The 27,059-nt window shown below is 37.1% G+C and overlaps 5 protein-coding genes across 5 annotated transcripts in view; 1 reads left to right on the top strand and 4 right to left on the bottom strand.

Annotated features, from left to right (window-relative positions):
- The window catches only part of LOC109001261 (probable fructokinase-5), a 24,840-nt gene extending 14,933 nt beyond the window's left edge, over positions 1–9,907 (bottom strand). Inside the window, exons 1-2 of the mRNA XM_035688732.1 lie at positions 9,824–9,907; position 7,899 (exon numbers count right to left, since the gene is read on the bottom strand). Of these exons, the coding sequence (XP_035544625.1) occupies position 7,899; positions 9,824–9,907 (85 nt within the window). The remainder of the gene's footprint in view (positions 1–7,898; positions 7,900–9,823) is intronic.
- A 1,240-nt stretch (positions 9,908–11,147) lies between these two features.
- On the bottom strand, positions 11,148–13,735 carry LOC109001373. The gene is made up of 2 exons (XM_018978623.2): positions 13,192–13,735; positions 11,148–11,524 (listed from the first exon to the last, which is right to left on the bottom strand). The coding sequence occupies exons 1-2, from the start codon at positions 13,419–13,421 to the stop codon at positions 11,320–11,322; spliced, it is 435 nt and encodes a 144-aa protein (XP_018834168.1). The 5' UTR covers positions 13,422–13,735; the 3' UTR covers positions 11,148–11,319.
- Positions 13,736–14,470: 735 nt separating this feature from the next.
- LOC109001260 (reticuline oxidase-like) lies at positions 14,471–16,123 on the bottom strand. The gene has a single exon (XM_018978460.2). It carries the CDS (start codon positions 16,121–16,123, stop codon positions 14,471–14,473), a length of 1,653 nt encoding a protein of 550 aa, XP_018834005.2.
- Positions 16,124–17,935: 1,812 nt separating this feature from the next.
- On the bottom strand, positions 17,936–23,280 carry LOC109001369 (uncharacterized protein ycf45). Its single transcript, XM_018978621.2, has 9 exons — positions 22,957–23,280; positions 22,293–22,355; positions 21,407–21,484; positions 20,468–20,688; positions 19,966–20,038; positions 19,511–19,795; positions 18,933–19,076; positions 18,674–18,724; positions 17,936–18,220 (listed from the first exon to the last, which is right to left on the bottom strand). The coding sequence occupies exons 1-9, from the start codon at positions 23,173–23,175 to the stop codon at positions 18,149–18,151; spliced, it is 1,206 nt and encodes a 401-aa protein (XP_018834166.1). The 5' UTR covers positions 23,176–23,280; the 3' UTR covers positions 17,936–18,148.
- Positions 23,281–24,861: 1,581 nt separating this feature from the next.
- LOC109001370 (chlorophyll a-b binding protein CP26, chloroplastic-like) lies at positions 24,862–27,054 on the top strand. The gene is made up of 6 exons (XM_018978622.2): positions 24,862–25,255; positions 25,369–25,453; positions 25,608–25,658; positions 25,753–25,873; positions 26,234–26,368; positions 26,648–27,054. Exons 1-6 carry the CDS (start codon positions 24,871–24,873, stop codon positions 26,906–26,908), a joined length of 1,038 nt encoding a protein of 345 aa, XP_018834167.1. The 5' UTR covers positions 24,862–24,870; the 3' UTR covers positions 26,909–27,054.
- Positions 27,055–27,059: the final 5 nt, after the last annotated feature.

Below are 27,059 nucleotides of genomic sequence, written 5' to 3'. Positions count from 1 at the left end.
GTTCACATCTGGAAAAGTGCTTACTCTCAAGGATGTATATCATGTACCAGAAGTTAGGAAAAATCTTGTATCTGGTAGTCTTCTGAATAAGTATGGGTTTAAATTAGTCTTTGAGTCAGATAAATTTGTTCTGACCAAAGGGGGTAATTTTGTGGGGAAGGGATATCTGAGTGAAGGCATGTTCAAACTCAATATTAATAATAAAGTGAATGTTTCTGCTTATATGATTGATTCATATTCTTTATGGCATTGTCGTTTAGGACATGTTCATGCTAGAAAGCTTGATGACATGGTTAATTTAAGTTTAATTCCTAAATATGCTAAAGATATGATAGATAAATGTAGAATATGCATGCAAACAAAAATTACAAGAAAATCTTTTTCTAAAGTAGAAAGAACTTCATCTTTATTGCAATTAATACACAGTGATGTATGTGACATGCATAGCACGCCTACTAGAGGAGGTAAAAAATATTTTGTGACTTTTATAGATGATTTCTCTAGATATTGCTATGTTTATTTGATGCATTCAAAGGACCAAGTTTTGGATAATTTTAAGGCATATAAAAATGAAGCAGAAAATCAATGTGATGTCAAGATAAAATGTCTTAGATCCGATAGAGGAGGTGAATATCACTTTCCTGCTTATTGTGAATCTGTAGGCATTATTCATGAAACTACTATGGCTTACACTCCACAACAAAATGGAGTAGCAGAAAGGAAAAACAGAACTTTAGTAGAAATGGTTAATGCCATGCTTACTAATTCTGGTTTAAACAAAAGTTTTTGGGGAGAAGCTATGCTGACAGCATGCTATATTTTGAATAGAATACCCCACAAGAAAACTAAAGTTTCTCCATATGAATTATGGAAGAAAAGAAAACCAAACTTAAATCATTTTAAATTTTGGGGTTGTCGAGCCATAGTTAGATTACCTGAACCTAAGATAAAGAAGTTAGGACAAAAAGCCATTGAGTGCATTTTCTTAGGTTATGCACATCACAGTGTTGGCTATAGATTCCTAGTTGTGGAACCTAACGGTTCTGTTGATGTCAATACAGTGATTGAATCTAGGGATGCTGAATTTTTTGAAAATAGATTCAGTGAAATTCCACTTTTTAATGATAAAATAGTGGAATTAGACAGATCACTTGAAAATAATGGTGAATCTGGTGAACCATTTGAACCAAGAAGGAGTAAACGAGTAAGAACTGAAAAGTCATTTGGACCAGATTTTGTTGTGTACTTGGTAGATGGTACAAGAGATTCATCTTGTAACCAAATCATGATTACACACAATGTTGAGAATGATCCTATGACGTATGAAGAGGCTATGAAGTCTCAGGATGTAGCTTTTTGGAAAGAAGCTATTAATGATGAAATGGATTCAATCATGGGTAATAATACTTGGAAATTAGTAGATTTACGCCCTGGTTCGACACCTATTGGTTGCAAATGGATTTTTAAAAGGAAATTGAAAGTAGATGGAACAATTGAAAAGTTTAAGGCAAAACTAGTAGCAAAGGGTTTTACCCAGTAGGGTTAGATTATTTTGATACCTACGCACCAGTTGCTAGGATTGCTACTATCAGAACTTTGATTGCCTTAGCAGCCATCTACAAGTTTGAAATCCATCAAATGGATGTTAAGACTGCCTTCTTGAATGGTGAGTTAGAAGAAGAAATTTACATGGAACAACCCGAGGGGTTTGTCATGCTTGGCCAAGAACATAAAATTTGTAAATTGGTTAAGTCACTTTATGGACTTAAACAAGCACCAAAACAATGGCACGAAAAGTTTGATAAAGCTGTAGTGAAAAATGGTTTTAGGATACATGAATCTGATAAATGTGTCTACAGCAAGTTCAATGGGAATAAAGGTGTTATAATATGCTTATATGTGGATGACATGTTGATTTTTGGCACTGATAATATGAGCATTGAAAGTACTAAGAAATTTTTGTCATCAAATTTCGATATGAAGGATTTGGGTATTGCAAATGTGATTTTGGGTATTAGAATTATAAGAAATGATAATGGTATAACTCTAACCCAATCACATTATATTGAGAAAATATTAAAAAAGTTTAATTACTTTGATTGCAAACCCATGGCTACACCTTTTGATTCAAATTTTAAATTGTATCCTAATACTGGGAGAGCAGTGGATCAACTTGAATATGCTAGAGTTATTGGTTGTCTAATGTATGCTATGACATGTACTAGACCTGATATTGCATTTGCAGTAGGCAAACTTAGTAGGTACACTAGTAACCCTAGTCATATTCATTGGATAGCTGTACAAAGAATTTTCAAATATTTGAAAAATACCATAAATTATGGTATTGAGTACAGCGGATTTCCTTCGGTAGTAGAAGGATACTCAGATGCCAGTTGGATAACTGAGCATGATGATCACAAGTCAACCAGTGGGTGGATATTCACCCTTGGTGGAGGAGCAATCTCCTGGGGATCAAAGAAGCAGACATGCATAACTGACTCTACCATGGCAGCAGAGTTTATAGCATTAGCTTCTTGTAGCAAAGAGGCAGAGTGGCTGAGAAACTTATTAATAGAGATTTCTATTTGGCCAAAACCAATGCCACCAATATCTTTGCATTGTGACAGTCAGGCTACACTGTCGCGGGCCTATAGCCATATATATAATGGCAAGTCTAGGCATATTGGATTAAGACATAGCTATGTAAGGCAATTACTCACAGATGGAGTAATTACAATTGATTTTGTGAGATCTTGTCAAAATTTGGCAGATCCATTAACTAAAGGACTTGCAAGGGATTTGATGTGGAAGACATCAAAGGGGATGGGTTTAAAGCCAATACAATAAAATCACCAATAATGGAAACTCGACTCAACTCTTGAACATATCAAGACTTGAGTTCAATGAGCAAAGTACATTATATGTTCGTGATTTGCAAGCACTGTAATATTTAAATTAGTTTTAAAACTAATTTAATCATCCCAAAGTTTGAAGTGCTTGGTACTGTAATGAAAAGGAGAGGTTGAGCAATAAGCTCTTAATAGACTTATAACATGGTTATGTTAAAGTGTTTAGTTACAGGACACTTTTGATAAGTCTACCTATATGAGTGTCGGGGGTGGTGCCGCCTCCTATGCGAATTACGGCTTTGTCACTAGAGCGCTCATGAAACCAGGATATAGACACAAGGCCAATCCACGTGTCGGCTTTTATGAACTACCCAAAGAGAAGAAAGTTTATATGTGAGATATATCCGGCTAATCGTATAGAATCGCTAGTTCAAAGCATTGTCTACTATGTCATTCTGGTTAGCTTTGATGTATTTTCACTATGTGAAGGTTCAAGTCCAAAAGACACCTTCATTTATGTATAAGTTTTCCTATTCCAACCAGGATGTATTTTGAAAATGGTGGGGGATTGTTGGAAATATTTTCAAAATAGTATATATATAAAATTTATTATTAATAATATTTTGGGGATTTATTTTTGGAAGTTGTGAATTAGTTTGGAAAGAGAGAAGTTATGGAAACTTATAATGGCTATATTATTGTGTTTTTGTTTGCAACCATAAGCCTTTAACTGGTTTAGTGGTATTGATGCTTCCCATGTAAACCCATGGACTGGGTTCGATCCACACCTCTTCCGAAGGAAAGGTTTTTATGGATTTATTTAGAGGCCTCTCCAAGAGGCGTGCTGTCAGCACCAAGGGGTGCATGCGTGAAGCACTGCAATGTTTGGGGTCAAGGGGCGCGCGCGAGGCACATGCAGCGAGGTGCTGCAATGCTTGGGAAAATGAAAATAAAACTCCGAAAGTGTGCGTCTCATGATTCGAACTGGTGCCATCCAGTTCAAGTGGAAGCAAGGCAACCATTGGACTAAGTCCAACTGTTGTGTCATTTGGCAACAGACATAATATATGTACTGGTTCTGAACAGTTTTCAGAAATACGAAGAGTTATAACTTTTCGTTCACAACCTTTGGTCATCTATAAATAGACCCATTGGCCTGCCATTTGAGAAGAACAGAATATAATTTCGAATTCTCTCTCTCCCAAGTTCTTCACTTCTTCATATTATTAGAACTTGTTAGAATCTGTTTGTTCTCGAGAGAACAGATTTCTAATTTCTTGGTTGAATAGCAAAATCTGAGGGTATTCGGGGTCTAATTTCGTGTGTGCATAACGCAGTTAGACAAACAGACTTGTTCTGGGCTTCATTGTATCTTGGAGGCAAATTTGCTTGTAACCCGTGTGCATACCGTTATTGGTGGGGGCGAATATTGTCTTAAGGAAAGTGACATTGTAACGCGCCTTGAAGCAAACTTTCTCTCACTATTGTCTATTTTGCAGCCCCTTTGTTCCAACAATCTTAAGACAATATTGCATTACTAATGGCACATAGTTTGAGAGAGTTTGCTGCGGACTTTGTCAAACTTGAACGTTTTGATGGAGCCAATTTTCGACGCTGGCAAAAGAAGATGCACTTTCTCCTGGCCAGTCTAAAAGTGGTGTATGTTCTAACCACTCCTAGGCCATCTGCAAATGAAGACGAGACAATTGCTCAAAGTCGGGCAAGAGTCAAGTGGGAACAAGACGACTACATCTGCAAGGGTCACATCTGCAATGCAATGTCTGACACATTGTTCGACGCGTACCAGAACAAAGCAACCGCCAAGGATCTTTGGGACGCACTTGAGGCTAAGTATCTCTTAGAAGATGCGACAAGTAAGAAATTTCTGGCTACCAAATTTTTCAGTTATAAAATGGTAGACTCTAGGCCTATTGTTGAACAATTCAATGAAATTATGCATATTCTTGATCAATTCACTCAACACAATATGAAGATGGATGATTCTATATCGGTTTCATCCATTATCGATAAACTTCCTCCATCATGGAAAGACTATAAAAGAAGTCTAAAGCATAGAAAGGAGGAAATGTCTCTGGAAGATCTAAGCCAACATCTTCGTATAGAAGAGGAAATAAGGCTCAGAGATGGTAAAGAAGAGCGTGACTCTTTGACCTCCAATATGCATATGGTAGAGGAAGGGAAGACTCACAAAATTGGACAACCCAAGCAATCTGGATATGAAAATCGGAAGAGAAAGAATAACTTTGGAAGAAAACAAAGTTACTTCCAAGACAAAAATCAGAAGAAACTGAGTGTAAATTGCTTTCATTGTGGAAAGCCAGGCCATTACAAAAGAGATTGTCGTTTCCTTAAAAAGAAACAACAAAACTCTGACTCCAAAGAGAATTTTATGGCCATGATTTCTGAGGTCAATATTCTCGAAGGAGACAACTCTTGGTGGATTGACTCAGGAGCAACAAGACATGTTTGCAAAGACAAGAGTTTGTTTAAAAAGTATGAGTCGGAAGAAGATGGATGCGTTATCTACATGGGAAATTCATCCACTGCTACAGTTAAAGGCAAAGGCACAATAGATTTGGAGTTCACATCTGGAAAAGTGCTTACTCTCAGGGATGTATATCATGTACCAGAAGTTAGGAAAAATCTTGTATCTGGTAGTCTTCTGAATAAGTATGGGTTTAAATTAATCTTTGAGTCAGATAAATTTGTTCTGACCAAAGGGGGTAATTTTGTGGGGAAGGGATATCTGAGTGAAGGCATGTTCAAACTCAATATTAATAATAAAGTGAATGTTTCTGTTTATATGCTTGATTCATATTCTTTATGGCATTGTCGTTTAGGACATATTCATGCTAGAAAGCTTGATGACATGGTTAATTTAAGTTTAATTCCTAAATATGCTAAAGATATGATAGATAAATGTAGAATATGCATGCAAACAAAAATTACAAGAAAATATTTTTCTAAAGTAGAAAGAACTTCATCTTTATTGCAATTAATACACAGTGATGTATGTGACATGCATAGCACGCCTACTAGAGGAGGTAAAAAATATTTTGTGACTTTTATAGATGATTTCTCTAGATATTGCTATGTTTATTTGATGCATTCAAAGGACCAAGTTTTGGATAATTTTAAGGCATATAAAAATGAAGCAGAAAATCAATGTGATGTCAAGATAAAATGTCTTAGATCCGATAGAGGAGGTGAATATCACTTTCCTGCTTATTGTGAATCTGTAGGCATTATTCATGAAACTACTATGGCTTACACTCCACAACAAAATGGAGTAGCAGAAAGGAAAAACAGAACTTTAGTAGAAATGGTTAATGCCATGCTTACTAATTCTGGTTTAAACAAAAGTTTTTGGGGAGAAGCTATGCTGACAGCATGCTATATTTTGAATAGAATACCCCACAAGAAAACTAAAGTTTCTCCATATGAATTATGGAAGAAAAGAAAACCAAACTTAAATCATTTTAAAGTTTGGGGTTGTCGAGCCATAGTTAGATTACCTGAACCTAAGATAAAGAAGTTAGGACAAAAAGCCATTGAGTGCATTTTCTTAGGTTATGCACATCACAGTGTTGGCTATAGATTCCTAGTTGTGGAACCTAACGGTTCTGTTGATGTCAATACAGTGATTGAATCCAGGGATGCTGAATTTTTTGAAAATAGATTCAGTGAAATTCCACTTTTTAATGATAAAATAGTGGAATTAGACAGATCACTTGAAAATAATGGTGAATCTGGTGAACCATTTGAACCAAGAAGGAGTAAACGAGTAAGAACTGAAAAGTCATTTGGACCAGATTTTGTTGTGTACTTGGTAGATGGTACAAGAGATTCATCTTGTAACCAAATCATGATTACACACAATGTTGAGAATGATCCTATGACGTATGAAGAGGCTATGAAGTCTCAGGATGTAGCTTTTTGGAAAGAAGCTATTAATGATGAAATGGATTCAATCATGGGTAATAATACTTGGAAATTAGTAGATTTACCCCCTGGTTCGACACCTATTGGTTGCAAATGGATTTTTAAAAGGAAACTGAAAGTAGATGGAACAATTGAAAAGTTTAAGGCAAGACTAGTAGCAAAGGGTTTTACCCAGAAGGCAGGGTTAGATTATTTTGATACCTACGCACCAGTTGCTAGGATTGCTACTATCAGAACTTTGATTGCCTTAGCAGCCATCTACAAGTTTGAAATCCATCAAATGGATGTTAAGACTGCCTTCTTGAATGGTGAGTTAGAAGAAGAAATTTACATGGAACAACCCGAGGGGTTTGTCATGCTTGGCCAAGAACATAAAATTTGTAAATTGGTTAAGTCACTTTATGGACTTAAACAAGCACCAAAACAATGGCACGAAAAGTTTGATAAAGCTGTAGTGAAAAATGGTTTTAGGATACATGAATCTGATAAATGTGTCTACAGCAAGTTCAATGGGAATAAAGGTGTTATAATATGCTTATATGTGGATGACATGTTGATTTTTGGCACTGATAATATGAGCATTGAAAGTACTAAGAAATTTTTGTCATCAAATTTCGATATGAAGGATTTGGGTATTGCAAATGTGATTTTGGGTATTAGAATTATAAGAAATGATAATGGTATAACTCTAACCCAATCACATTATATTGAGAAAATATTAAAAAAGTTTAATTACTTTGATTGCAAACCCATGGCTACACCTTTTGATTCAAATTTTAAATTGTATCCTAATACTGGGAGAGCAGTGGATCAACTTGAATATGCTAGAGTTATTGGTTGTCTAATGTATGCTATGACATGTACTAGACCTGATATTGCATTTGCAGTAGGCAAACTTAGTAGGTACACTAGTAACCCTAGTCATATTCATTGGATAGCTGTACAAAGAATTTTCAAATATTTGAAAAATACCATAAATTATGGTATTGAGTACAGCGGATTTCCTTCGGTAGTAGAAGGATACTCAGATGCCAGTTGGATAACTGAGCATGATGATCACAAGTCAACCAGTGGGTGGATATTCACCCTTGGTGGAGGAGCAATCTCCTGGGGATCAAAGAAGCAGACATGCATAACTGACTCTACCATGGCAGCAGAGTTTATAGCATTAGCTTCTTGTAGCAAAGAGGCAGAGTGGCTGAGAAACTTATTAATAGAGATTTCTATTTGGCCAAAACCAATGCCACCAATATCTTTGCATTGTGACAGTCAGGCTACACTGTCGCGGGCCTATAGCCATATATATAATGGCAAGTCTAGGCATATTGGATTAAGACATAGCTATGTAAGGCAATTACTCACAGATGGAGTAATTACAATTGATTTTGTGAGATCTTGTCAAAATTTGGCAGATCCATTAACTAAAGGACTTGCAAGGGATTTGATGTGGAAGACATCAAAGGGGATGGGTTTAAAGCCAATACAATAAAATCACCAATAATGGAAACTCGACTCAACTCTTGAACATATCAAGACTTGAGTTCAATGAGCAAAGTACATTATATGTTCGTGATTTGCAAGCACTGTAATATTTAAATTAGTTTTAAAACTAATTTAATCATCCCAAAGTTTGAAGTGCTTGGTACTGTAATGAAAAGGAGAGGTTGAGCAATAAGCTCTTAATAGACTTATAACATGGTTATGTTAAAGTGTTTAGTTACAGGACACTTTTGATAAGTCTACCTATATGAGTGTCGGGGGTGGTGCCGCCTCCTATGCGAATTACGGCTTTGTCACTAGAGCGCTCATGAAACCAGGATATAGACACAAGGCCAATCCACGTGTCGGCTTTTATGAACTACCCAAAGAGAAGAAAGTTTATATGTGAGATATATCCGGCTAATCGTATAGAATCGCTAGTTCAAAGCATTGTCTACTATGTCATTCTGGTTAGCTTTGATGTATTTTCACTATGTGAAGGTTCAAGTCCAAAAGACACCTTCATTTATGTATAAGTTTTCCTATTCCAACCAGGATGTATTTTGAAAATGGTGGGGGATTGTTGGAAATATTTTCAAAATAGTATATATATAAAATTTATTATTAATAATATTTTGGGGATTTATTTTTGGAAGTTGTGAATTAGTTTGGAAAGAGAGAAGTTATGGAAACTTATAATGGCTATATTATTGTGTTTTTGTTTGCAACCATAAGCCTTTAACTGGTTTAGTGGTATTGATGCTTCCCATGTAAACCCATGGACTGGGTTCGATCCACACCTCTTCCGAAGGAAAGGTTTTTATGGATTTATTTAGAGGCCTCTCCAAGAGGCGTGCTGTCAGCACCAAGGGGTGCATGCGTGAAGCACTGCAATGTTTGGGGTCAAGGGGCGCGCGCGAGGCACATGCAGCGAGGTGCTGCAATGCTTGGGAAAATGAAAATAAAACTCCGAAAGTGTGCGTCTCATGATTCGAACTGGTGCCATCCAGTTCAAGTGGAAGCAAGGCAACCATTGGACTAAGTCCAACTGTTGTGTCATTTGGCAACAGACATAATATATGTACTGGTTCTGAACAGTTTTCAGAAATACGAAGAGTTATAACTTTTCGTTCACAACCTTTGGTCATCTATAAATAGACCCATTGGCCTGCCATTTGAGAAGAACAGAATATAATTTCGAATTCTCTCTCTCCCAAGTTCTTCACTTCTTCATATTATTAGAACTTGTTAGAATCTGTTTGTTCTCGAGAGAACAGATTTCTAATTTCTTGGTTGAATAGCAAAATCTGAGGGTATTCGGGGTCTAATTTCGTGTGTGCATAACGCAATTAGACAAACAGACTTGTTCTGGGCTTCATTGTATCTTGGAGGCAAATTTGCTTGTAACCCGTGTGCATACCGTTATTGGTGGGGGCGAATATTGTCTTAAGGAAAGCGACATTGTAACGCGCCTTGAAGCAAACTTTCTCTCACTATTGTCTATTTTGCAGCCCCTTTGTTCCAACAGAAACTCCAGCCATGTCAGGCACAAAATCGATGAGCATCTCGCCAAATGCCACGATCGATGGGCTTGGACTCGTTGCTGAGATTGTCATTTCCCTTCTCACTCTTTTGAACGCTAACCTTTTCTCTTTTTGATCAATGGGCAGGGCTTAATATATACAAGGATATATAGAACCCTTTTGGAGGAAGGAAGTAATCAGTGTTGTATACGGATAAGCCAACATATTTAAACTCAATCCATATTTGGATAAAAGTCTCTATTCGTCGAGCTGATTATAACTATCACTGTTTTTTAACTATCGATATTGGGATAATCAATTTATTTAATCCTCCCGACTTATCTCCCAAAATAACGGGTCATAGATATATTATGATATCACGTGTGAAAAAAAACTGTAATTTTGTATCATATTTTTATATGATTCACAAAGCAAACAAAACGGGATTCTCTAACTGATTCATTTCCAATAGAAAAGTTTTCTTTTTCGAAGATATGCTTATAATATTTCAGTTACATAGATGACTTTAACTTAATGAATGGCGTTCATGAAGATCGGTAATTGCATTCTGTATCAGTTTCATTCTTTGCCACATTTTGAGTGTTTTCTATGGGACGCGGTTTGGATAATGAATTGAGTTGAGATGAAATTTGAATAAAATATTATTTTTTAATGTTATTATTGTTTTGAGATTTAAAAAAAATGAATTATTTATTATATTTTATGTGAAAATTTGAAAAAATTATAATGATTAAATGAAATGAGTTGAAATGACTTTTGTATCTAAGAGTTTCGCTACAAATCAAGAACTGGTAACATTACACACCCTACACATGATGTGGAAATTTATTTATATATTTTTTTTATAGGGTGTGGAAGTATTTTTCACAAGATATAGAGTGTTTTTTATAGGGTGTGAAGTGTGAGATAGTGAATAATAACAAAGAATTTTTCTTGTATCCAAATCAGGCATAAAAACAAACTAAAGTATTTTTTCGTATGCATTCAGTATACTTGATTACCCATATTATTATTAATATATATAATATTTTTACTTATATATATATATAAAAAAATAAAAAACTATCTAAAGTGAATGCCAAAGTATATTCGGAACGAGTAATTAGTAAAAAAAAAATATATGCACCCACAAACTCACACAAAAGCTACAGTGTGGCCGTGCACTTCCCAAGCGTGCACGCACAGGAAGCGAGAGAGGTGTAGCGTTCGCTTAGTTCAGAAAGTTTTTTTTTTGGGGGGGGAGGGGGGTCGAACCCAAGAACTTCATTTTGGAGGTTTGGGTGTTATCCATCAGCCCATATGCCTTTGGCGCTTAGTTCAGAAAGTTGAAACTAGTTGTAAAATCTCAGAATCACATGTTCATCATCCTTTACACAGATTTAATGCCACATAGGTTCAGTCAATGGCATGCATTATGAAAACTATCCCAATTTACTTCATGAGTGCATATACTGGAACATAGGGCAAAAGGCTTCAGGAAGTCACTAGCCCATATTATAATGCTTATCCACACCGACTGAGACATCCCAAGTGCAGCTCATTCCTTTTGGGAACTCGACCAAGTCACCAGCACCTATCTCCACGGACTCAGAAGCCCCATCAGGCGTAACCTTCACTTTTCCTTCAAGCAGATAGCAAGTCTCTTTAGTATCATATGTCCATGGGAATTTGCTTGGAGGGCAACCCCACCTGTCAACTCAAACGTGCCGCAGAAATTCATATTAATATACCCAGCATGGAAGCTATAATTGTGGAAAAGAAGTAGATCTACTAATGCAAAAAGTACACTATAGGTCAAAGTTCTTGTATAAAAAAGACATTTTTTTGAGGCGGTTTATGGATTTAAACCTCAGCACAATTTGGATCTAATGCCACTACCACATAAAGCTCCAGATGGTGACGATGGAGAGAGGCTTTGCTGCCCATACCCAGGGAGTTCAAAAGATAATACTGTTCTCAAGGCTAGGAGCGAAGCCTATGCCACAGTAGAAAACCAACATTGAGGAGTTAAGAGATTTTGAAGTAGGTCACATTGTATTAGTGCATTTGAGGCACGAGAGGTTCCATAAGGGGACTTATCACTCAAGGAAGTTTTGGCCATTTAAGGTGTCGAAGAAGATCAATCGAATGCTCATTTGCTTGGGTTATCACCAGATTTGCAAATCATTCACATCTGTAGCAATTAAATCAGCTTGATGGAGAAATAGAAGCTGTGGAAATAGGTTGATTATCTGCCAGAAGGCCAACTTGATGTTATTGAACACGTGCTTGATGTCCAAGAGACTATATGAAACAGGATGCAGCATTGCAGCCAGTATAGCAGATTGCTAAAGTGATTGGATAAAGTTATAAACTGGCAATTAGCAAGTCAAAACTACAAGCATTGTTGAAAGAGTTTAGGAAAAGTGATCCAGAGGTGTATGATGAATCTGTTCAAAGCTTTCATCAGATCCAAGTTTTCTCCAACATAGAGAGGTTGATGCAAGAGCACCTAAGCCCAAAGCAAAGTAAGTCCATCGGTCCAACACACTCCACTACCTAGGCTTCCATTTCATGTCTTTTTTATTAATATATTTTTAGCGTCTAAAAAGATATTGTGACTGGCAGGTCACTTTTTTCGAGTTCGTTTGGTGTGTGATGAAGGTTTTGAAAATCTAAGGTTACCCTGTTGTAAATAGCCATTGTAAGTAGCCATTTTCATTAAATATCATCTGAATATTTCTTAGGAATCTTTGAATCTAGAAATTGATCTTTGCCATTCCAACCTCAATCTTATTTCTGTCTTTGTAATGATCTTTTTGTAATTTCCAAAAATTATTCTTAAACCCTTCATCAAAACGGCTTGAAAGATGGAATCTTTTTGTTGGTTCTGGTCAGATTCACATAATATCTAAGTTCTTCCAGTTGCATGAATATGTTAGGAACTATCTCGCTCCCAATGGCTACAACCAATGCAACTTTTGCTTTCATAAGATAATATACAATGTTTCGCATACATATCATACAAGTCACATTGTATGGATGAAATAGAGTTGGCGAACAGGGTCATCGTCAGTTAAGCAGAAGAAATTTAAAGAACATAACCAGATTGTCTATGATTATTTGGCATCTATTGTTTATGAGTATTCGATGCGTTAATGTTTCACAGGTATCTGGTTCCCAGATATCACGTTCCCAGATATCACGTTCCCAGTCTTTTGAGCAAAGGTCATTCCTTTCTAACCCTAAACCCACAACAAGTGCAACACAACCAAAGATTCCCAATAACTTCAGCCAAAAAAAAAGATTCCAAATAACATGACATAAAAATCAAGCAAAAGAGAAAAAGGGACAGAGAGACGGTCATGTGCGCATACTTGGGCCATTTTCTGATACCGAGTTGGGTGAGCTTGGATTCGGGTGGGTTCTTCTCGATCTTGATTCCCAGTTTCTCAGTGGCCATGGTCTCCGCTCTAATTGAACCAAACTGCCGCCCAACCCTGTCTCTCGAACAGCTCACGGAAGAATAGGAAAGAGGTGATAAGGAGTGTTTGGTTTTGGCACATAGGAAAGACTGGCTTGGTGATAGAGCACCAACACGCGCCATGTGCAATGTGTATTAGCGATGACTCGAGATTTTCATTATTTCGGGGGCGGGGGGGAGTTTTCTAATTCTTTCCTTTTTCTATTCCCCAATTCTCATCCGCTCACCCCTTATCTTAAAACCGGGATTTTTTCTGGTCGTTGTTTGGGCCAGGTGGATATGGAACAAAGCAGGAAACTTTAGGAGACAGTTAAACCAGATAAACTGTGGAAATGTGCCGATATTTGCTCCTTTATGCAAAAAGCTGCATTTATCGGTAGTTTACTATTTGGTTCATATCTTCTGGCCTCTGGGAATATGTCATGTCGTAAAATGACATCCTGCCAGAGACTTGATTTGTTGTTATAGACGTGATTATATATTAATTACATATATATATATATATATATATGCGCATGTACACATGCTTATATTTGTCGAATCAGCAAAAGCAGCACCTGAAAATTTAGGAAAAAACGCACTCTGGGTTATGTTGATTTAATCGGGGGTGGTAGACTATGAGTTAGGTGAACGGATAAAGGTTTACTTGTTAATCTCACAAATTTCAGGGGAGAGGAGTTCAGGTAAAAGTGAGAACCATGTTCAGTTGTGTAGCGCATTACCCAATGGGCCAATAGACCTAACAGACCCAAATTGTTAGCCACGTCTATACAAATTTCTCATCTGTTTATGCGACTCATTTTCTATATATAATGTAAAATGCACGGTTAACCTCTATGCTAATCGGATATCTGTGCATCTAAATTCACCAACATCTCAGAAAAGGTTATCTTGTAGGATGCTCGGAATTGATCAATATATAATCATAGAAAACAATCGAAATAACTTGGCAAATTCCGTGGTCCTTGTAATTTGAGGCTTAGGATCATAGTACTTGTATTATTTGAATCAGAGAATGGTGATGCAGATATTGATCACATAAACTTTCACACAGAAACATGATCATCAACACTTCAAGAGGTGTCTGTGGTTCTAACATGGTGAGATACTAGCATATGGTTTTGTTTTTTGCTCTTAATTTAGAACTTCACATTTCAGTAACTCAGTACTCCTTATTTCTCAGCTTTGAAACTGGCCCGGGACATTGGAGGAATACCTTGCTGATTTCTGAAGACATTGTCTGGATCAATACTTGTTTTGACACTTACCAACCTAGCAAAGTTATTCAAAAAGTATTTTTCACCCCAGACCCTGGCATTCTCTACAGTATCCCCAAATGGAACACTAGTATTTATAACCAGTTCGGTCTCTCCAAGGTCAAGGTCCATGTAATTAATATAGGAAGCCCTAGGACCCGCTGAAACAAATGGTGTCGTCAAATTATATAGTTCTCTTATCCAATCCATGTACATGCTGCTTTTGTTTTTATCTTCATCTTGCCAAGTCACCAGATACTGAATTGAAAAGAGATTTCCTTCTCTATGAGGAAAAGGGATGGATTCACTGCTTACACTTTGCATAAACCCACCGTAAGGGTCTAAGATGACTTGTCCTTTGGGCTCTTTTTCAAGTAAATTCAGGACCGCCATTATGCCCGTTAAAGGAATTTGGACTCTCACGTAGTCTGATTTGCCCTTGAAATATCCCCGGTCTTGCAGATACCTTTTTGTCAAGTCAGACACTGAGCTCCCATTGCTTAGGCCGGAGAAGAATAAGATTGATTCAATCCAACTCATTTCCATGCAATCTTCTTCCGTAATATCCAGCTCAGGAAACACATTTTTTAGAATGGATATGGCTTCGCTTCTAGGACCCAGATAAAACCCGTTAAATGCAGCGGATATTCCAGTTGTTACACTTTGTGGTAGACCAGCACCAACGAAACATGACAGATAAAAGTCATCTTCTAAGTAGGGCGCAACATATTGCCACTTGTATACTAACTCAGCTACCTGGAGCTTGCTGCCTGGTCTTGGGACTGTGAAACTGGTCACAACCTGTGGCACTTTCAACAACTGGATTTTCCAAGCATAGACAATCCCCCAAACACCCCCACCACCTCCTCTAATTGCCCAAAACACATCCTCTCCCATGCCTTCCCTGTCTAACAATCGTCCTCTAGCATCAATAAGAATCGCATCCACCACATTATCCGCTGCAACTCCATATTTCCTCGACAACAATCCAAATCCACCACCACCAATATGCCCACTAATTCCTACAGTTGGACATGACCCAGCAGAGAATCCATGACCGTTGCTTGAATTAGCAATGGCATAGTACGTCTCACCAAGAGTTGCACCACCTTCCACCCATGCCGTTTCGGATTCCAAATCCACCGAAACTTGGCTCAAATTCCTCATGTCAATAACTACAAATGGAACCTCATCATTGGCAACATAAGAAGTCCCTTCATAGCTGTGTCCACCGCACCTCACTCTAATTTCCCACGGCCCTTCTTTTCTTGAGCACAAAAAAGTGTTCAGTAGCTGCTCCAGACTCTCCGGAAGTATAATGGCCATTGGCTTAGGAATCGTGGACTTTGTGAACCTGAGATTTTGAATTGAAAATTTGAGGAGCTCAAAGTAATTTGAGTGATCATCTTCTACGTCGGGGAATGTGGCGAAGTTGTTAATGCCATGAAGAGTCAAACAAGAAGTGAGGTTGGCTGTTAGTGCTAAAGGTAAACAATAAGCTGGAACAACAGAGGACAGGAAGATAAAGATCATGACTGAAGGAAATGGGTTTATCTGGGAGTTCACCATGGCTGCTTAACTTGTTGGTTTGAGAAGTAATTAAGCTGCTTGCTAGTGGAAAGAACTGCTATAATCAAGTTGAATATTTATGGAGAAAGTACTAGAGAATAATCTGATAAGTTGAGGACAAACGGATGGAGAGATCAATGCAAGGGGTTGTAGATGTGGCCGGCCTCTTATTCAATTATCACTGGAAGTTTGATCAAAGAGGAACTCTTAAATCATGCATACTTTAATTTGATCGATTAAAACATCTCCCAGAAGGTGACAAAACTAGTCTGCATGAAATTAAAGAGGTTAGGTGTAGAGAGAGAGAGAGAGAGACTTGTATTATTAATTTTGATCAGCATGACATTATAAAAGAATCAATTCACCATATGTATATTAATTCAACACACATGCATGCCGGCCAACCATAGATCCAAAGGCTTCGCACGTTTGCTCATGTTTTTTAGCGAAGTAATACTCCTTAATAAATTGGTCTCGGGCCCTCCCCCTCTCCAAAATTTGAAAGTGTGAATGTCATTGTATATAATATGGGGAAATAATATGGTTTTATTTTCCAGGGATCGCAACTTTCACCACCACTCGTTTTCTCCTTTTGTACTGAAACTTCCAAGAGCTCAATCCTCAAACTACTTACATTTTTCAGTTTAAACCATCGGTCAGGAACTTATCATTATGATGTGAAGAAATTCATAGGTCTAACTCATCTCATAAAACTGGTTCAATAAGAGAGAATTGTTCATTCTTTATATATAAACATGCTCAAGACTTTATCCACAGACAATGTGAGATTATTCCTCAATACCCTCCCTCACGTGTAAATCAGTATTTTTTTCTGGTCCTTGTCATGGGATAAGTAGTGTAGGCCTTCATTCATCTTGTGGTAGGGCTCTGTACCATGAAAAAATTTATGGGCCTAACTCATCTCATAAAACTGGTTCAACAAGAGAAGATTGTTCATTTCTTATAAACATGTTCAAGACCTTGTCCACAAATAATGTAAGATTATTCCTTAACAAGATGAATGAAAATTTAGACATGTAGCACTATTTGAACAGAAGTCTTAAAGATGGTGAAAGTTGAAAAATATATAGGATATGCAATTAAATGAAAAACTTTTGATATTATCGGATCTCAACCCTGATACAAACCCACTTGGGTTGTCTTCTCCTATCCATGCTTACACTGATCATTACTACATATACGTCCGTCGCATCTCCTTGTTTTTATCTCAAACTCCGACTTTAAAAGCCTTTTTTTAAGAACAACAACAACAAAATAAAGAATTTGGAAAGGTGTTCCTGCTCATGCCGACTTCGTCTCCCGTTGCGTTCAGTTTCCTAATAACTGAAAAGCAAGATAATAACTAAAGAAAATATCCATCGCAATGCAAGCATATACTTCCAAGCTACAAACGATTCATGTGAGGGGGGGGGGGAAGTGGAAGTGGATCCCACTCATCTAAAATTAGGTAATTAACCCACCACTGGCTATACCATTGCCGCCACCACCTCAAGAGATGCTGTCCATCGATGCGTTAAGGACTAGATCACGAAATCCATGCACCTTATACAAAAGCTTTTCAAAAGACAAATTCTTGTTTAAATCATGTTCGCCTAATTGTAAGGCACACCAGCATTACAGAAGCTTCATATATAGATATTCAAGACAGAACACAGACTGTATGATACACAAAGGTTGATCCATGCTACGTGTTAGACGTAAGGCTGTAGTGTCTGTTCTATAATTAGGGGCTTGGATCTTCGCATTTATGGGGGGGATGCTACTGTACCATACTGCCCAGATGGCGAATGCTGCCTATTAAAGCCATTGATTCGGCAAATTCCATTACTAACTTCGGGAATAATATATGCAACACTCATGAGAGGAAAAAATATGGAATTGATCTTCAACTATATAATCCAACGATCTATTTACAGCAATGTTGCGAAAACAAGGGGTGTCGATCTTAATTTCTTTTATCGTGAAAGAGTGCCAATCTTTATGAAAATGCTACCAAAACAAAAGTCAAGAGTCGCATTTGTCATAGGCCTTTGATTTTTCTATGACGACCTTGAACATTTTATCCCTCCTCCTGACCTGCAAAAACAGAGTTTCAGAGTCGTTATCACTCCAACGCAGCTTAAAAGCACAAACACAACCATACAAAGGTGTAGAAGGATATTTTGGCCCACCACAGAAAGAAGACAAAAAGGAAATTTCTTTAAGGGCTTTCTTTCCAAGCAAAATAAAATAAGATATGCAGCTTAACAAAACATAATATGATTAAATAACATAACTCTAATATATTAAATAGACATAAAATACATTCGGCCATTGTTCTGCCCTATAATTCTTATGGAGAGAGAGAGAGAGAGAGAGAGAGAGAGAGAGAGAGAGGTTATTCTTAATTCAAAAAGGATGATGTGAACAGTACAAATTGTGAACTATTTTTCAAATCAAAATTTGAAGTAAAAGAGTTCTTAGATGCAAATGATACGCTTTTAATCCAAACAACTAAATTCCAAGTTATGTAGCAACTAAGAAAATTACCTCAACCTGAGGGTTTTTGCCTTGAAGCAACATGTCCACACTCTTCTCTGTCTGCAGAATGGAAGAGAGATTATAATTTTGTACAAGTGAATGAAAGAAAAATATTTACAAGAGAAGTAAAACTAAGAAGAACAATAAGAAGAATATGAATATGACCAACAATAACAATTGTAGTCATACCCCAAAAAATAGCAACAATGGTAAATTAATGATAGTGCTCTCTAAAGAGCTCTCTTAATTTCGAATAAAATAAACATACCTGATGTGTAACCCAATAGTGCCTGTCTCTCATCTCAATCAAGAAATCAAATGTTGGAGGAGCTTGCCTTTCTAGAACAGTTTTCTGACAACTTCTAGCACGGGCTTCACCATCTCCCAAAGTGACAGTTTGCACTCCCCCAACCTAAAAGAGCAAAAGCAATAAGCGTGGAACATTAACCCAACATTCGTGCCTTGCAGTTGCAACTAATCAATAGACATTCATGCCTTGCATTTGAATATGAGTTTTTCTATATTATTTAATTCAGTTTTTTACCCTTCTAAGGTTGAATTGCTAATAAGGCCAAATAAGAAAACACGAAGAACGCATTAAATGAGGTAATCATCAAACTCTTTCACAAAATAATACTAATTCGTCACCATTATCCCTAATGTCAATTATGTGGGAGAAAATCGAAGCTCAAATATGTCAGAGGAATTTTACTAAAAATGTCTTGAAACTACTTAGACTAGAAACTGATGCATACATGCAGAATTTTAAGTTTGTATAAAGGGAACTCAAGAAAACCTTATATCCACATTATGAGGGTCTTATAGAGATCAGAACAATTAACGAACCAGGTCAGAGAGAGTAGGGTTCTTTATTATGTTCTCAAGCCGCTCTCCATGAGCAGTACCAATAAGCATGACACCTCTCCCGGCAATTGAGCGACAAGCATGAGTTTCAGCTTCTGTGCCAATCTCATCAACCATGATCACCTCAGGCATGTGATTCTCTACTGCCTCGATCATGACTCTATGTTGCATGGATGGTTCTGGTACCTGCATTCTTCTTGCACCTCCAATTGCTGAATGTGGAATGTTTCCATCCCCGCCGATTTCATTGCTTGTATCAACAATCACCTACTCCAGTTTGGTATACTTTTAAAACGTAACAAAATTCAGCTCAAGTTTTTCAGATTGTGTATATCTGGTGTGCTTGTGTCTCTGAGAGAGAGGAAGAGAGAGAGAGAGGGAGGGAGAGGGAGGGAGGGAGAGATGCCACAATGTAATACAGAAAATACTCAGCGCACCACTCTTTTGTGAAATTCATCTGCCAAGACACGGGCGATCTCTCGCATAACCGTTGTTTTGCCAACCCCAGGCCTTTAAGAATTAAAGAAATCATCAGAAAATCAAAGGTATTAACAAAGGTGAGTTTTGGATATCCTGAAGGTGCATAAAGAAGTAGTGAGTCATAATAATGGGACAAACATGGAAACCAGAAAATATGTTGATGATAAAAGAAAAAAGATGTAAATGAGATATTTTTCCCCATAAATCCAGATAATGATAAACATAATGCAGAATAGCTTTTTTTTAGTTCCTTTTTCACCCATGAAGAACGGATCAGTCTGATTCTAGCATGCAGTGAGGACAATAGAGTGATTCCATTTGTATGGGATCTCCTAACACTGAATTCTTAAACCTGTATCACAAGTAAATAAATAAATAAAAAAAGAAAAAGTGTGCCCTTTCCTACTCCTAATTGCAGTATCACACATAATATATTGTAGTACCACTTGGCATACATACTTTCCAACAAACAAGATGCTCTTCCCATACTGAAGCAGATCATAAACCATGTCAACTTGTCCACTGACTGCCCTACCAACTCGGCAAGTCAAACCAACTATTGCCCCTTTCCTACTCCTGATTGCAGATATCCTGTGCAGGGTGCCTTCAATGCCAGCTCTATTATCGCCCCCAAATGCTCCAACAGAATTTTGAGCATGCTCCAACTCTTTCACCGACACCTAGTTAACAATATATTGATCAGTTCGGTAGATCTCACAAAATCATTCTCTTTATTAATTTTTGTATGGGTATTCTCTTTAATAATTAATATAGAAAGGGAATAAAACAGATTTGGTAAGATTCACCGTTACCCTAAGTTGAATTCATTCAAGTAGATGAAACTTTTTTAAATGTTTTAATCACCTCTTTTGCTTCTACAAATCTCCTAATAGGCCCTTATGTCAATTATTTTTAAATTGTCCTACATGAAATATCCAAGTGGCAATTTTATCGCATATAATTTTAAATGTCATAAAAAAAGGAGGGAACCCCTAAAAATAAATAAGTTCCACCATCACCAAGAAACCACCTCTTTGTGTTTCACCATCAATGACGGGTTCTCCAATTTTCAGCAGAAAAAATTATTTAAAACAAGAAGCCCTAAGCACAGAAGGATTCAAAGATCAAGGTCTAACCGGGATGATCAATAATTTTAATCCACAATGAGAATTTCCATTAAAAGTCAAGGGTGCAATTAGAATCGAGTCAAATTTGGAGTGTTTGTTTAAACAATTGACCCAAACTTTTCATATCCAACACGATTTTGTAAATCTAGATACATCATATATTAATCAACTATAAGGAATACAGAATAAAATGTAGCAAAAACAGAGAAGAATTATGTGCTCCACTAACGAAAGCAAACTCGAACCTTTGACACGTGAAGCATGCATTTACCTTTGTATTCCTCAGATAGCAGCCCCCAAATTCACCTAGATAGCGTGCTTCTGGAAAACGATCCAGATCCAATATAACCTAGTATTGTTGCATTACATAAGCATCATCATGTTTTATGATAAGTAACAGTATAGTAACGGGCATCATACTACGGTAAAGCAAAAAATACCAGATAAACTGTTTGAACGGACAAATATTTTAAAATGAGACAAAAAAGGAAAGGATTTATGCACAGTAAAATCAAGCCATTAATCCCTAGGGAGTAAGGGTTAGCACATAAGCATTCTTCCTCAAGCAGAATATGCCTTCCAGAACAAATCTCCTGTCTTTTTTTTGGTCTGGAGAAAATATTCTAGATAAGATTCTCTAAGGAAATGCACCATTGACACCCTAAGCAGTCAAAATTGCTCAGTAATAAATCATCATGTTTTCCCTTATAGTGTGCTTTATTATTATTGGAAGAAGGTTGTTTCCTGATGTTGGAGGTGTGTCCTGTACTTGCCAAAGAGTGTCCACGAAGAGCAGGAATGCAGGATACAGCTCCAAACTTGATATAAAAAAATTTTTAATTCTAGAAATGTTCAGAGGGCATTGTGTGCGAATTGGAAAGTACAAATAGGCAGTGAAATGACTCAACATAGAAGTATCAATGGTGTTTTAAATGGTCAATATAATATATCTAGGCCAATAAATCAATATTGGATAAATTAGAAGAATAACTACTTTCAGAACTAGGGTAAAACAATGTTTAGTCGAGAGGAATTAGGATGGATGTGGGTGCCACAATGTATTGTCAATATATCATCACAACAACTGCACATGTTTATCAGACGAAGAAAACTAAATAAAAGGGGGGAGAAATAATAAAGACATAAAGAATAGTCACCTCTAAAAGTTGACCTCTCCTCGGTTCATTCAGAAGATTGTCACGCAAATCACATGGAAGAATCTGTGTAAACGACAACAAATGCATGTTGCCCGATTCAGAAAGCAAATCTCAAGACCAAATAAGGAAATAGCCAAAAAAGAATGCGACCAATTAAACATAGAAGGGGCAGTTTCAAAGATGAGAATCATAAACAAAAATCCTCTGAAAATCAAACCTTTATAGATACCCGAAAAAAGAAACCGTGTTTGCATATAAAACTAATACAGCCTTTCTTGAGTTTCCTACATTTTCACTTGGCTTGAAGGCTGACACAGACGACAGATATGAAAAGAAAAAAAGAATCGACTGAAGCCAGTCCATGAAAACTCTACCTTTTCTCAGAGTTGATATTTATCTATCTCCATTCGATCATGTTCAGAAACCATTGCAGCAAAAAAGTAACAAGTAGGAAGAATCAAGACGACAATGGGGTCAAGCATGTTCATAGCCAATGCAATAAATATAAGAATAAGTAACAAAATGAAAGATAAATATTTGACTGAAGCCATCAAATGCAAATTGCAAACCAACCGTTTGCATATATGCGTGTGAACATATCAATCAAGAAAGGAGGGGGAGAAAGAACGAAGAAAATAAAGGAACCACTTGAGCACGGGAGCACCTGCAAGAAAGCGTCGAGATCATCCTGCACCATTATATGGGCAGCAACGTCCGATGGTGCTCGACAGAATGCGATGCCGGCAAGACTCATGCGTGGTCCCAACCGGAGACAAGAATGACTCTTTTCCAAGGACAACCAGTTGAGGTTGATGAGTGGATTTGGGCTTGGTTTCACCGAGAAGGAGGGCTTTGCCGACAATACTGTCGTTGTTGAATTCATCCTGCACTGTGCGGCTCTCTCTGGCTATTGGATTTGGTTCTCTTTACTGTGTATCCATTGCGTTCAAGTTATTATCCATCATATCCGCAATTCCGCAATAAGAGAGAGTTATCCGCAATAAAACAAAGTTCAAACAAGATGTAACGTACGATTCTTCTTCCTTCTTTTGGTTTTTTGGACAAAGTTATTCGCCTTTATTTTTCCAAATTAGTCACGTCACGTGTATATTTAAAGAATAATGTTATAACTTATATATTATATTTTTATCTTACTATATACTATGTGATATATTTATTATTATTAGATGATAAAAAATCATTCAATAAAAGATCATTTAATAGTGATAAATATGTCACATCTTATATAATAATTTATATATATATATTTGTAAGAGAAATATTTTAGCAACAAAAATATCTTACAAAAATAAACTCACAAATTGACGTGACTTGATGTAGACGTTGAATTGTAAATCTACTTTTATTGTGAAGTAAATCTAACGCATTATATAAAATTACATTAGTTTGTGAGTTTACTTTTATAGAATCTCTTTGTACCTATAACACTTATCATTTAATTTGTTAAATTATCATGCAAGTTTGTGTATTATATATTTCTCATCTATTTAAATAACATAATAATTAGTAGTTTTAATCTTGTTTAAAAAAACATGGGAAAGTTATTATGTTTACTCGTTGATGATTCGTATGTATATGTCTTCAATTATGATATATATGCCTTTGATAGAGAATAGAGCTTGTGACAAGCTATTGAAATGAAGGGGCAAAACAGTCCAAAGGGGAAACTTTTGTTGCATCAAGATCGTTGAAAATATTATGATTATAAATCACTAGTATTATATAATATATAAGGTTTTTTTGCAGGTGTTCTTCCTTTTAAATTTCTGTTTATGGGTTGTTTTTTTTCTGTAGCCTGATTCTGTCAGGGATGAGATTGAAGCACTTGTTGGTGAGCTTGTCATTATATTTACCAAGCAACTTCGAGAGAGGGAGTGACAAGTAGTGGAGAAGATGATGAGTACGAGTTCCTGCTGTATAGTGAAATGAATTACGAGGCTGTCTAGACATATTCCGTACACATACATCCATTTCCATGGGGGAAATTATAAAAATCATAAAGTACAAAAAAAAAACCATTTTATATGCATATTCGGTTGTGTACACTTCTAATTGAATTACTGTGAAGTTGAAATTTTTTTTTATAGTTTGGTACAATATGTCAGATTGTAAAATTATTTTTAATATAAAGTAAATCGAACGTATCACATAAAATTATATCAATTTATAAATTTAATTTTATGTAATTATTTTATATCTGTAATAATTTTCATACCGCAATGAGACACATAGTGAATTGTGTTAATTTAACAGATGATTTATATATATATGAAATCCATCCTAGGCACAAGTAATTGTCCAATTACACCTCTAACCCCACACCTCGTGAGGAAAAGAAAGAAGTCACCGTATGTTTTTAGTACAGCTGATTGCTGTGGATGAAAGCAAACATATATCCGTGAAACATTGGATGGGACATGTTATCCAAACCGAAGCAATTTACTAGATCAGGAGCATCCCACGTCAGCATCATCATCCGCCACATCACACAACCCACCCTATCATATCGTTGCAATGGATTACGCATCCCACCATGCATGCAGACCAATCAAAGCCCATGAACATGTATCCTACCTGGCATGCCCACGTCCACCAGCTCAAGCTTATAGTATCTCCTTATTTCTCCGTCATTTGCATTCTCCATTACTACTACGCCAATCTTACTCTAAATCACCACTTCACCACTAGAGGTTTACTTTCCGGCTATCCAGAAATGGCTTCTCTGGCAGCATCCACTGCGGCTGCCTCTCTTGGTGTGTCGGAAATGCTAGGAAACCCTCTCAATTTCAGTGGTGCCGCCTGGGCATCAGCTCCAACGGCCTCCAGCCCGGCGGCCACCTTCAAGACTGTTGCTCTTTTCTCCAGGAAGAAGGCTGCACCGCCTCCCAAGTCAAAGCCTGCTGCTATTTCTTCGGCCGACGAGGAGCTCGCCAAGTGGTATGGTAAGTTTATCGCTTGAACGATGATCTCTTTTTCGTTACTATAATAACGAGTTGAGCTCCTTAATTTATGTTGGACTTGGACTTATCCACATTCTGCATGGCGGTTTGGTTAGGTCCTGACAGAAGAATTTACTTACCGGAGGGCCTCTTGGACCGATCCGAGATCCCGGAGTACTTGACAGGAGAAGTTCCCGGAGAGTACGTTACTTCTTCTTAAACTCGTATCTCTCTTTTCAGAATTATATTAGATGGTTCTAAGTTTGGCCTTTAGAGTTGCAAATCTTAAGAAATTTATAATGTTCTACTACTATCTTGTTTGAATGAATAATCTTGCTTGTTCATGTGAATGCAGCTATGGTTATGATCCTTTTGGGCTTAGCAAGAAGCCAGAGAACTTCAGCAAGTATGTTAAAACTCTGTTAATTCCTCATTGACATGCACTGAGTAACACATCCATCAATGAAAAAAAAAATGTCTGGGGGATGCTTTGATTGCAGATATCAGGCGTATGAGTTGATTCACGCCCGCTGGGCAATGCTTGGTGCGGCCGGATTCGTTATCCCAGAGGCCTTCAACAAATTCGGTGCTAACTGCGGCCCTGAGGCTGTCTGGTTCAAGGTTCTGTTTTAGCCACCCTTCTATGTGTGTCACATAAACTTTCCTCTAGCATGAGCTGCCCCACATGACATTTATTTACAAGAACCTAGGCACTGCGAATGTCCAATTCCAGGTATCACAACATGCAGCGCAAGGAAATCAAACTTGACCCTAGTTTTATATGCATGCAGTAAAACAAAACCATGTCTACTCATTAGGGAAAAAAATCCCATGTAAAACAATAATCATTGAAGGCAGCTATCAAACTTTTATTTTTTAATGGTAGGTCAGTTTACAGATCATTAAAGTTTCTTGTTTTTGGATAGTTTCTTTAAACATAATTGTTCAACTTATGGTGATCATGCATTGTACACATCGCAGACAGGAGCACTACTCCTTGATGGGAACACCTTGAATTACTTTGGGAAGAACATCCCCATCAATCTTGTTCTTGCTGTCGTTGCTGAGGTTGTTCTTGTTGGTGGTGCAGAGTATTACAGAATTATCAATGGCTTGGTATGTGAGGATTTTGTTACATATCCTTGCCTTATCACAAGTATCGGTGCCATTAATAACTGTCTTTTCATGCATGTACTAGCATTTAAAAAAAAAAAAAAGTATGGTCGATTATAGAGGTTAACCACAATTCATACAGTAATATTGAAATTCATCGCTAGTATTTTGAAATCCACAAAAGTAGCATAAAAAGCTTCAACAGGACTCTGTATGTAGATTTCCTGTATCATGGTTATAAGACAAAAGTAATGTAAGCTTGTTGTGTTCTTTTCCTGGTAGGATTTGGAGGACACGCTTCACCCAGGTGGACCTTTTGATCCATTAGGGCTTGCAAAGGACCCTGACCAAGCTGCAATTCTAAAGGTGAAGGAGATTAAGAATGGCAGACTTGCAATGTTTTCTATGTTGGGTTTCTTCATTCAAGCTTATGTCACCGGAGAAGGTCCAGTGGAAAACCTTGCAAAACATCTCAGTGATCCTTTTGGCAACAACTTGCTCACAGTCATAGCTGGATCTGCGGAAAGAGCTCCAACCCTGTGATTTGAAGTCTCCTCCTCTCCATTAAGCATAGTAGATGTGCATTGTACATGTCAATGAGATGTTCTTAAGGCATTTGACTTCCATCCGTGAAATTGAAAGTCCAACTGTGTTTTAATTTATACAGACCTAGCACTATTCAGTATTCACCTAT

This window comes from Juglans regia, chromosome 1 (assembly GCF_001411555.2).
Source record: "Juglans regia cultivar Chandler chromosome 1, Walnut 2.0, whole genome shotgun sequence".
Lineage (NCBI taxonomy): Eukaryota > Viridiplantae > Streptophyta > Magnoliopsida > Fagales > Juglandaceae > Juglans > Juglans regia.
Note: the sequence above shows the minus strand (reverse complement) of the source record. Positions and strands in the feature narration are given on the sequence as shown.

Coding starts and splice junctions, on each gene's coding strand:
- LOC109001369 (XM_018978621.2), bottom strand. CDS start 23,175: ATGAATTCAACAACGACAGTATTGTCGGCAAAGCCCTCCTTCTCGGTG. Junction 20,039..20,467: donor AGCATCTTGTTTGTTGGAAA/GTATGTATGCCA, acceptor TAATTCTTAAAG/GCCTGGGGTTGGCAAAACAA. Junction 19,796..19,965: donor ATGAATTTCACAAAAGAGTG/GTGCGCTGAGTA, acceptor AAACTGGAGTAG/GTGATTGTTGATACAAGCAA.
- LOC109001373 (XM_018978623.2), bottom strand. CDS start 13,421: ATGGCGCGTGTTGGTGCTCTATCACCAAGCCAGTCTTTCCTATGTGCC. Junction 11,525..13,191: donor GGTATCAGAAAATGGCCCAA/GTATGCGCACAT, acceptor TTGAGTTGACAG/GTGGGGTTGCCCTCCAAGCA.
- LOC109001370 (XM_018978622.2), top strand. CDS start 24,871: ATGAACATGTATCCTACCTGGCATGCCCACGTCCACCAGCTCAAGCTT. Junction 25,659..25,752: donor AAGCCAGAGAACTTCAGCAA/GTATGTTAAAAC, acceptor CTTTGATTGCAG/ATATCAGGCGTATGAGTTGA. Junction 26,369..26,647: donor ACAGAATTATCAATGGCTTG/GTATGTGAGGAT, acceptor TTTTCCTGGTAG/GATTTGGAGGACACGCTTCA.
- LOC109001260 (XM_018978460.2), bottom strand. CDS start 16,123: ATGGTGAACTCCCAGATAAACCCATTTCCTTCAGTCATGATCTTTATC.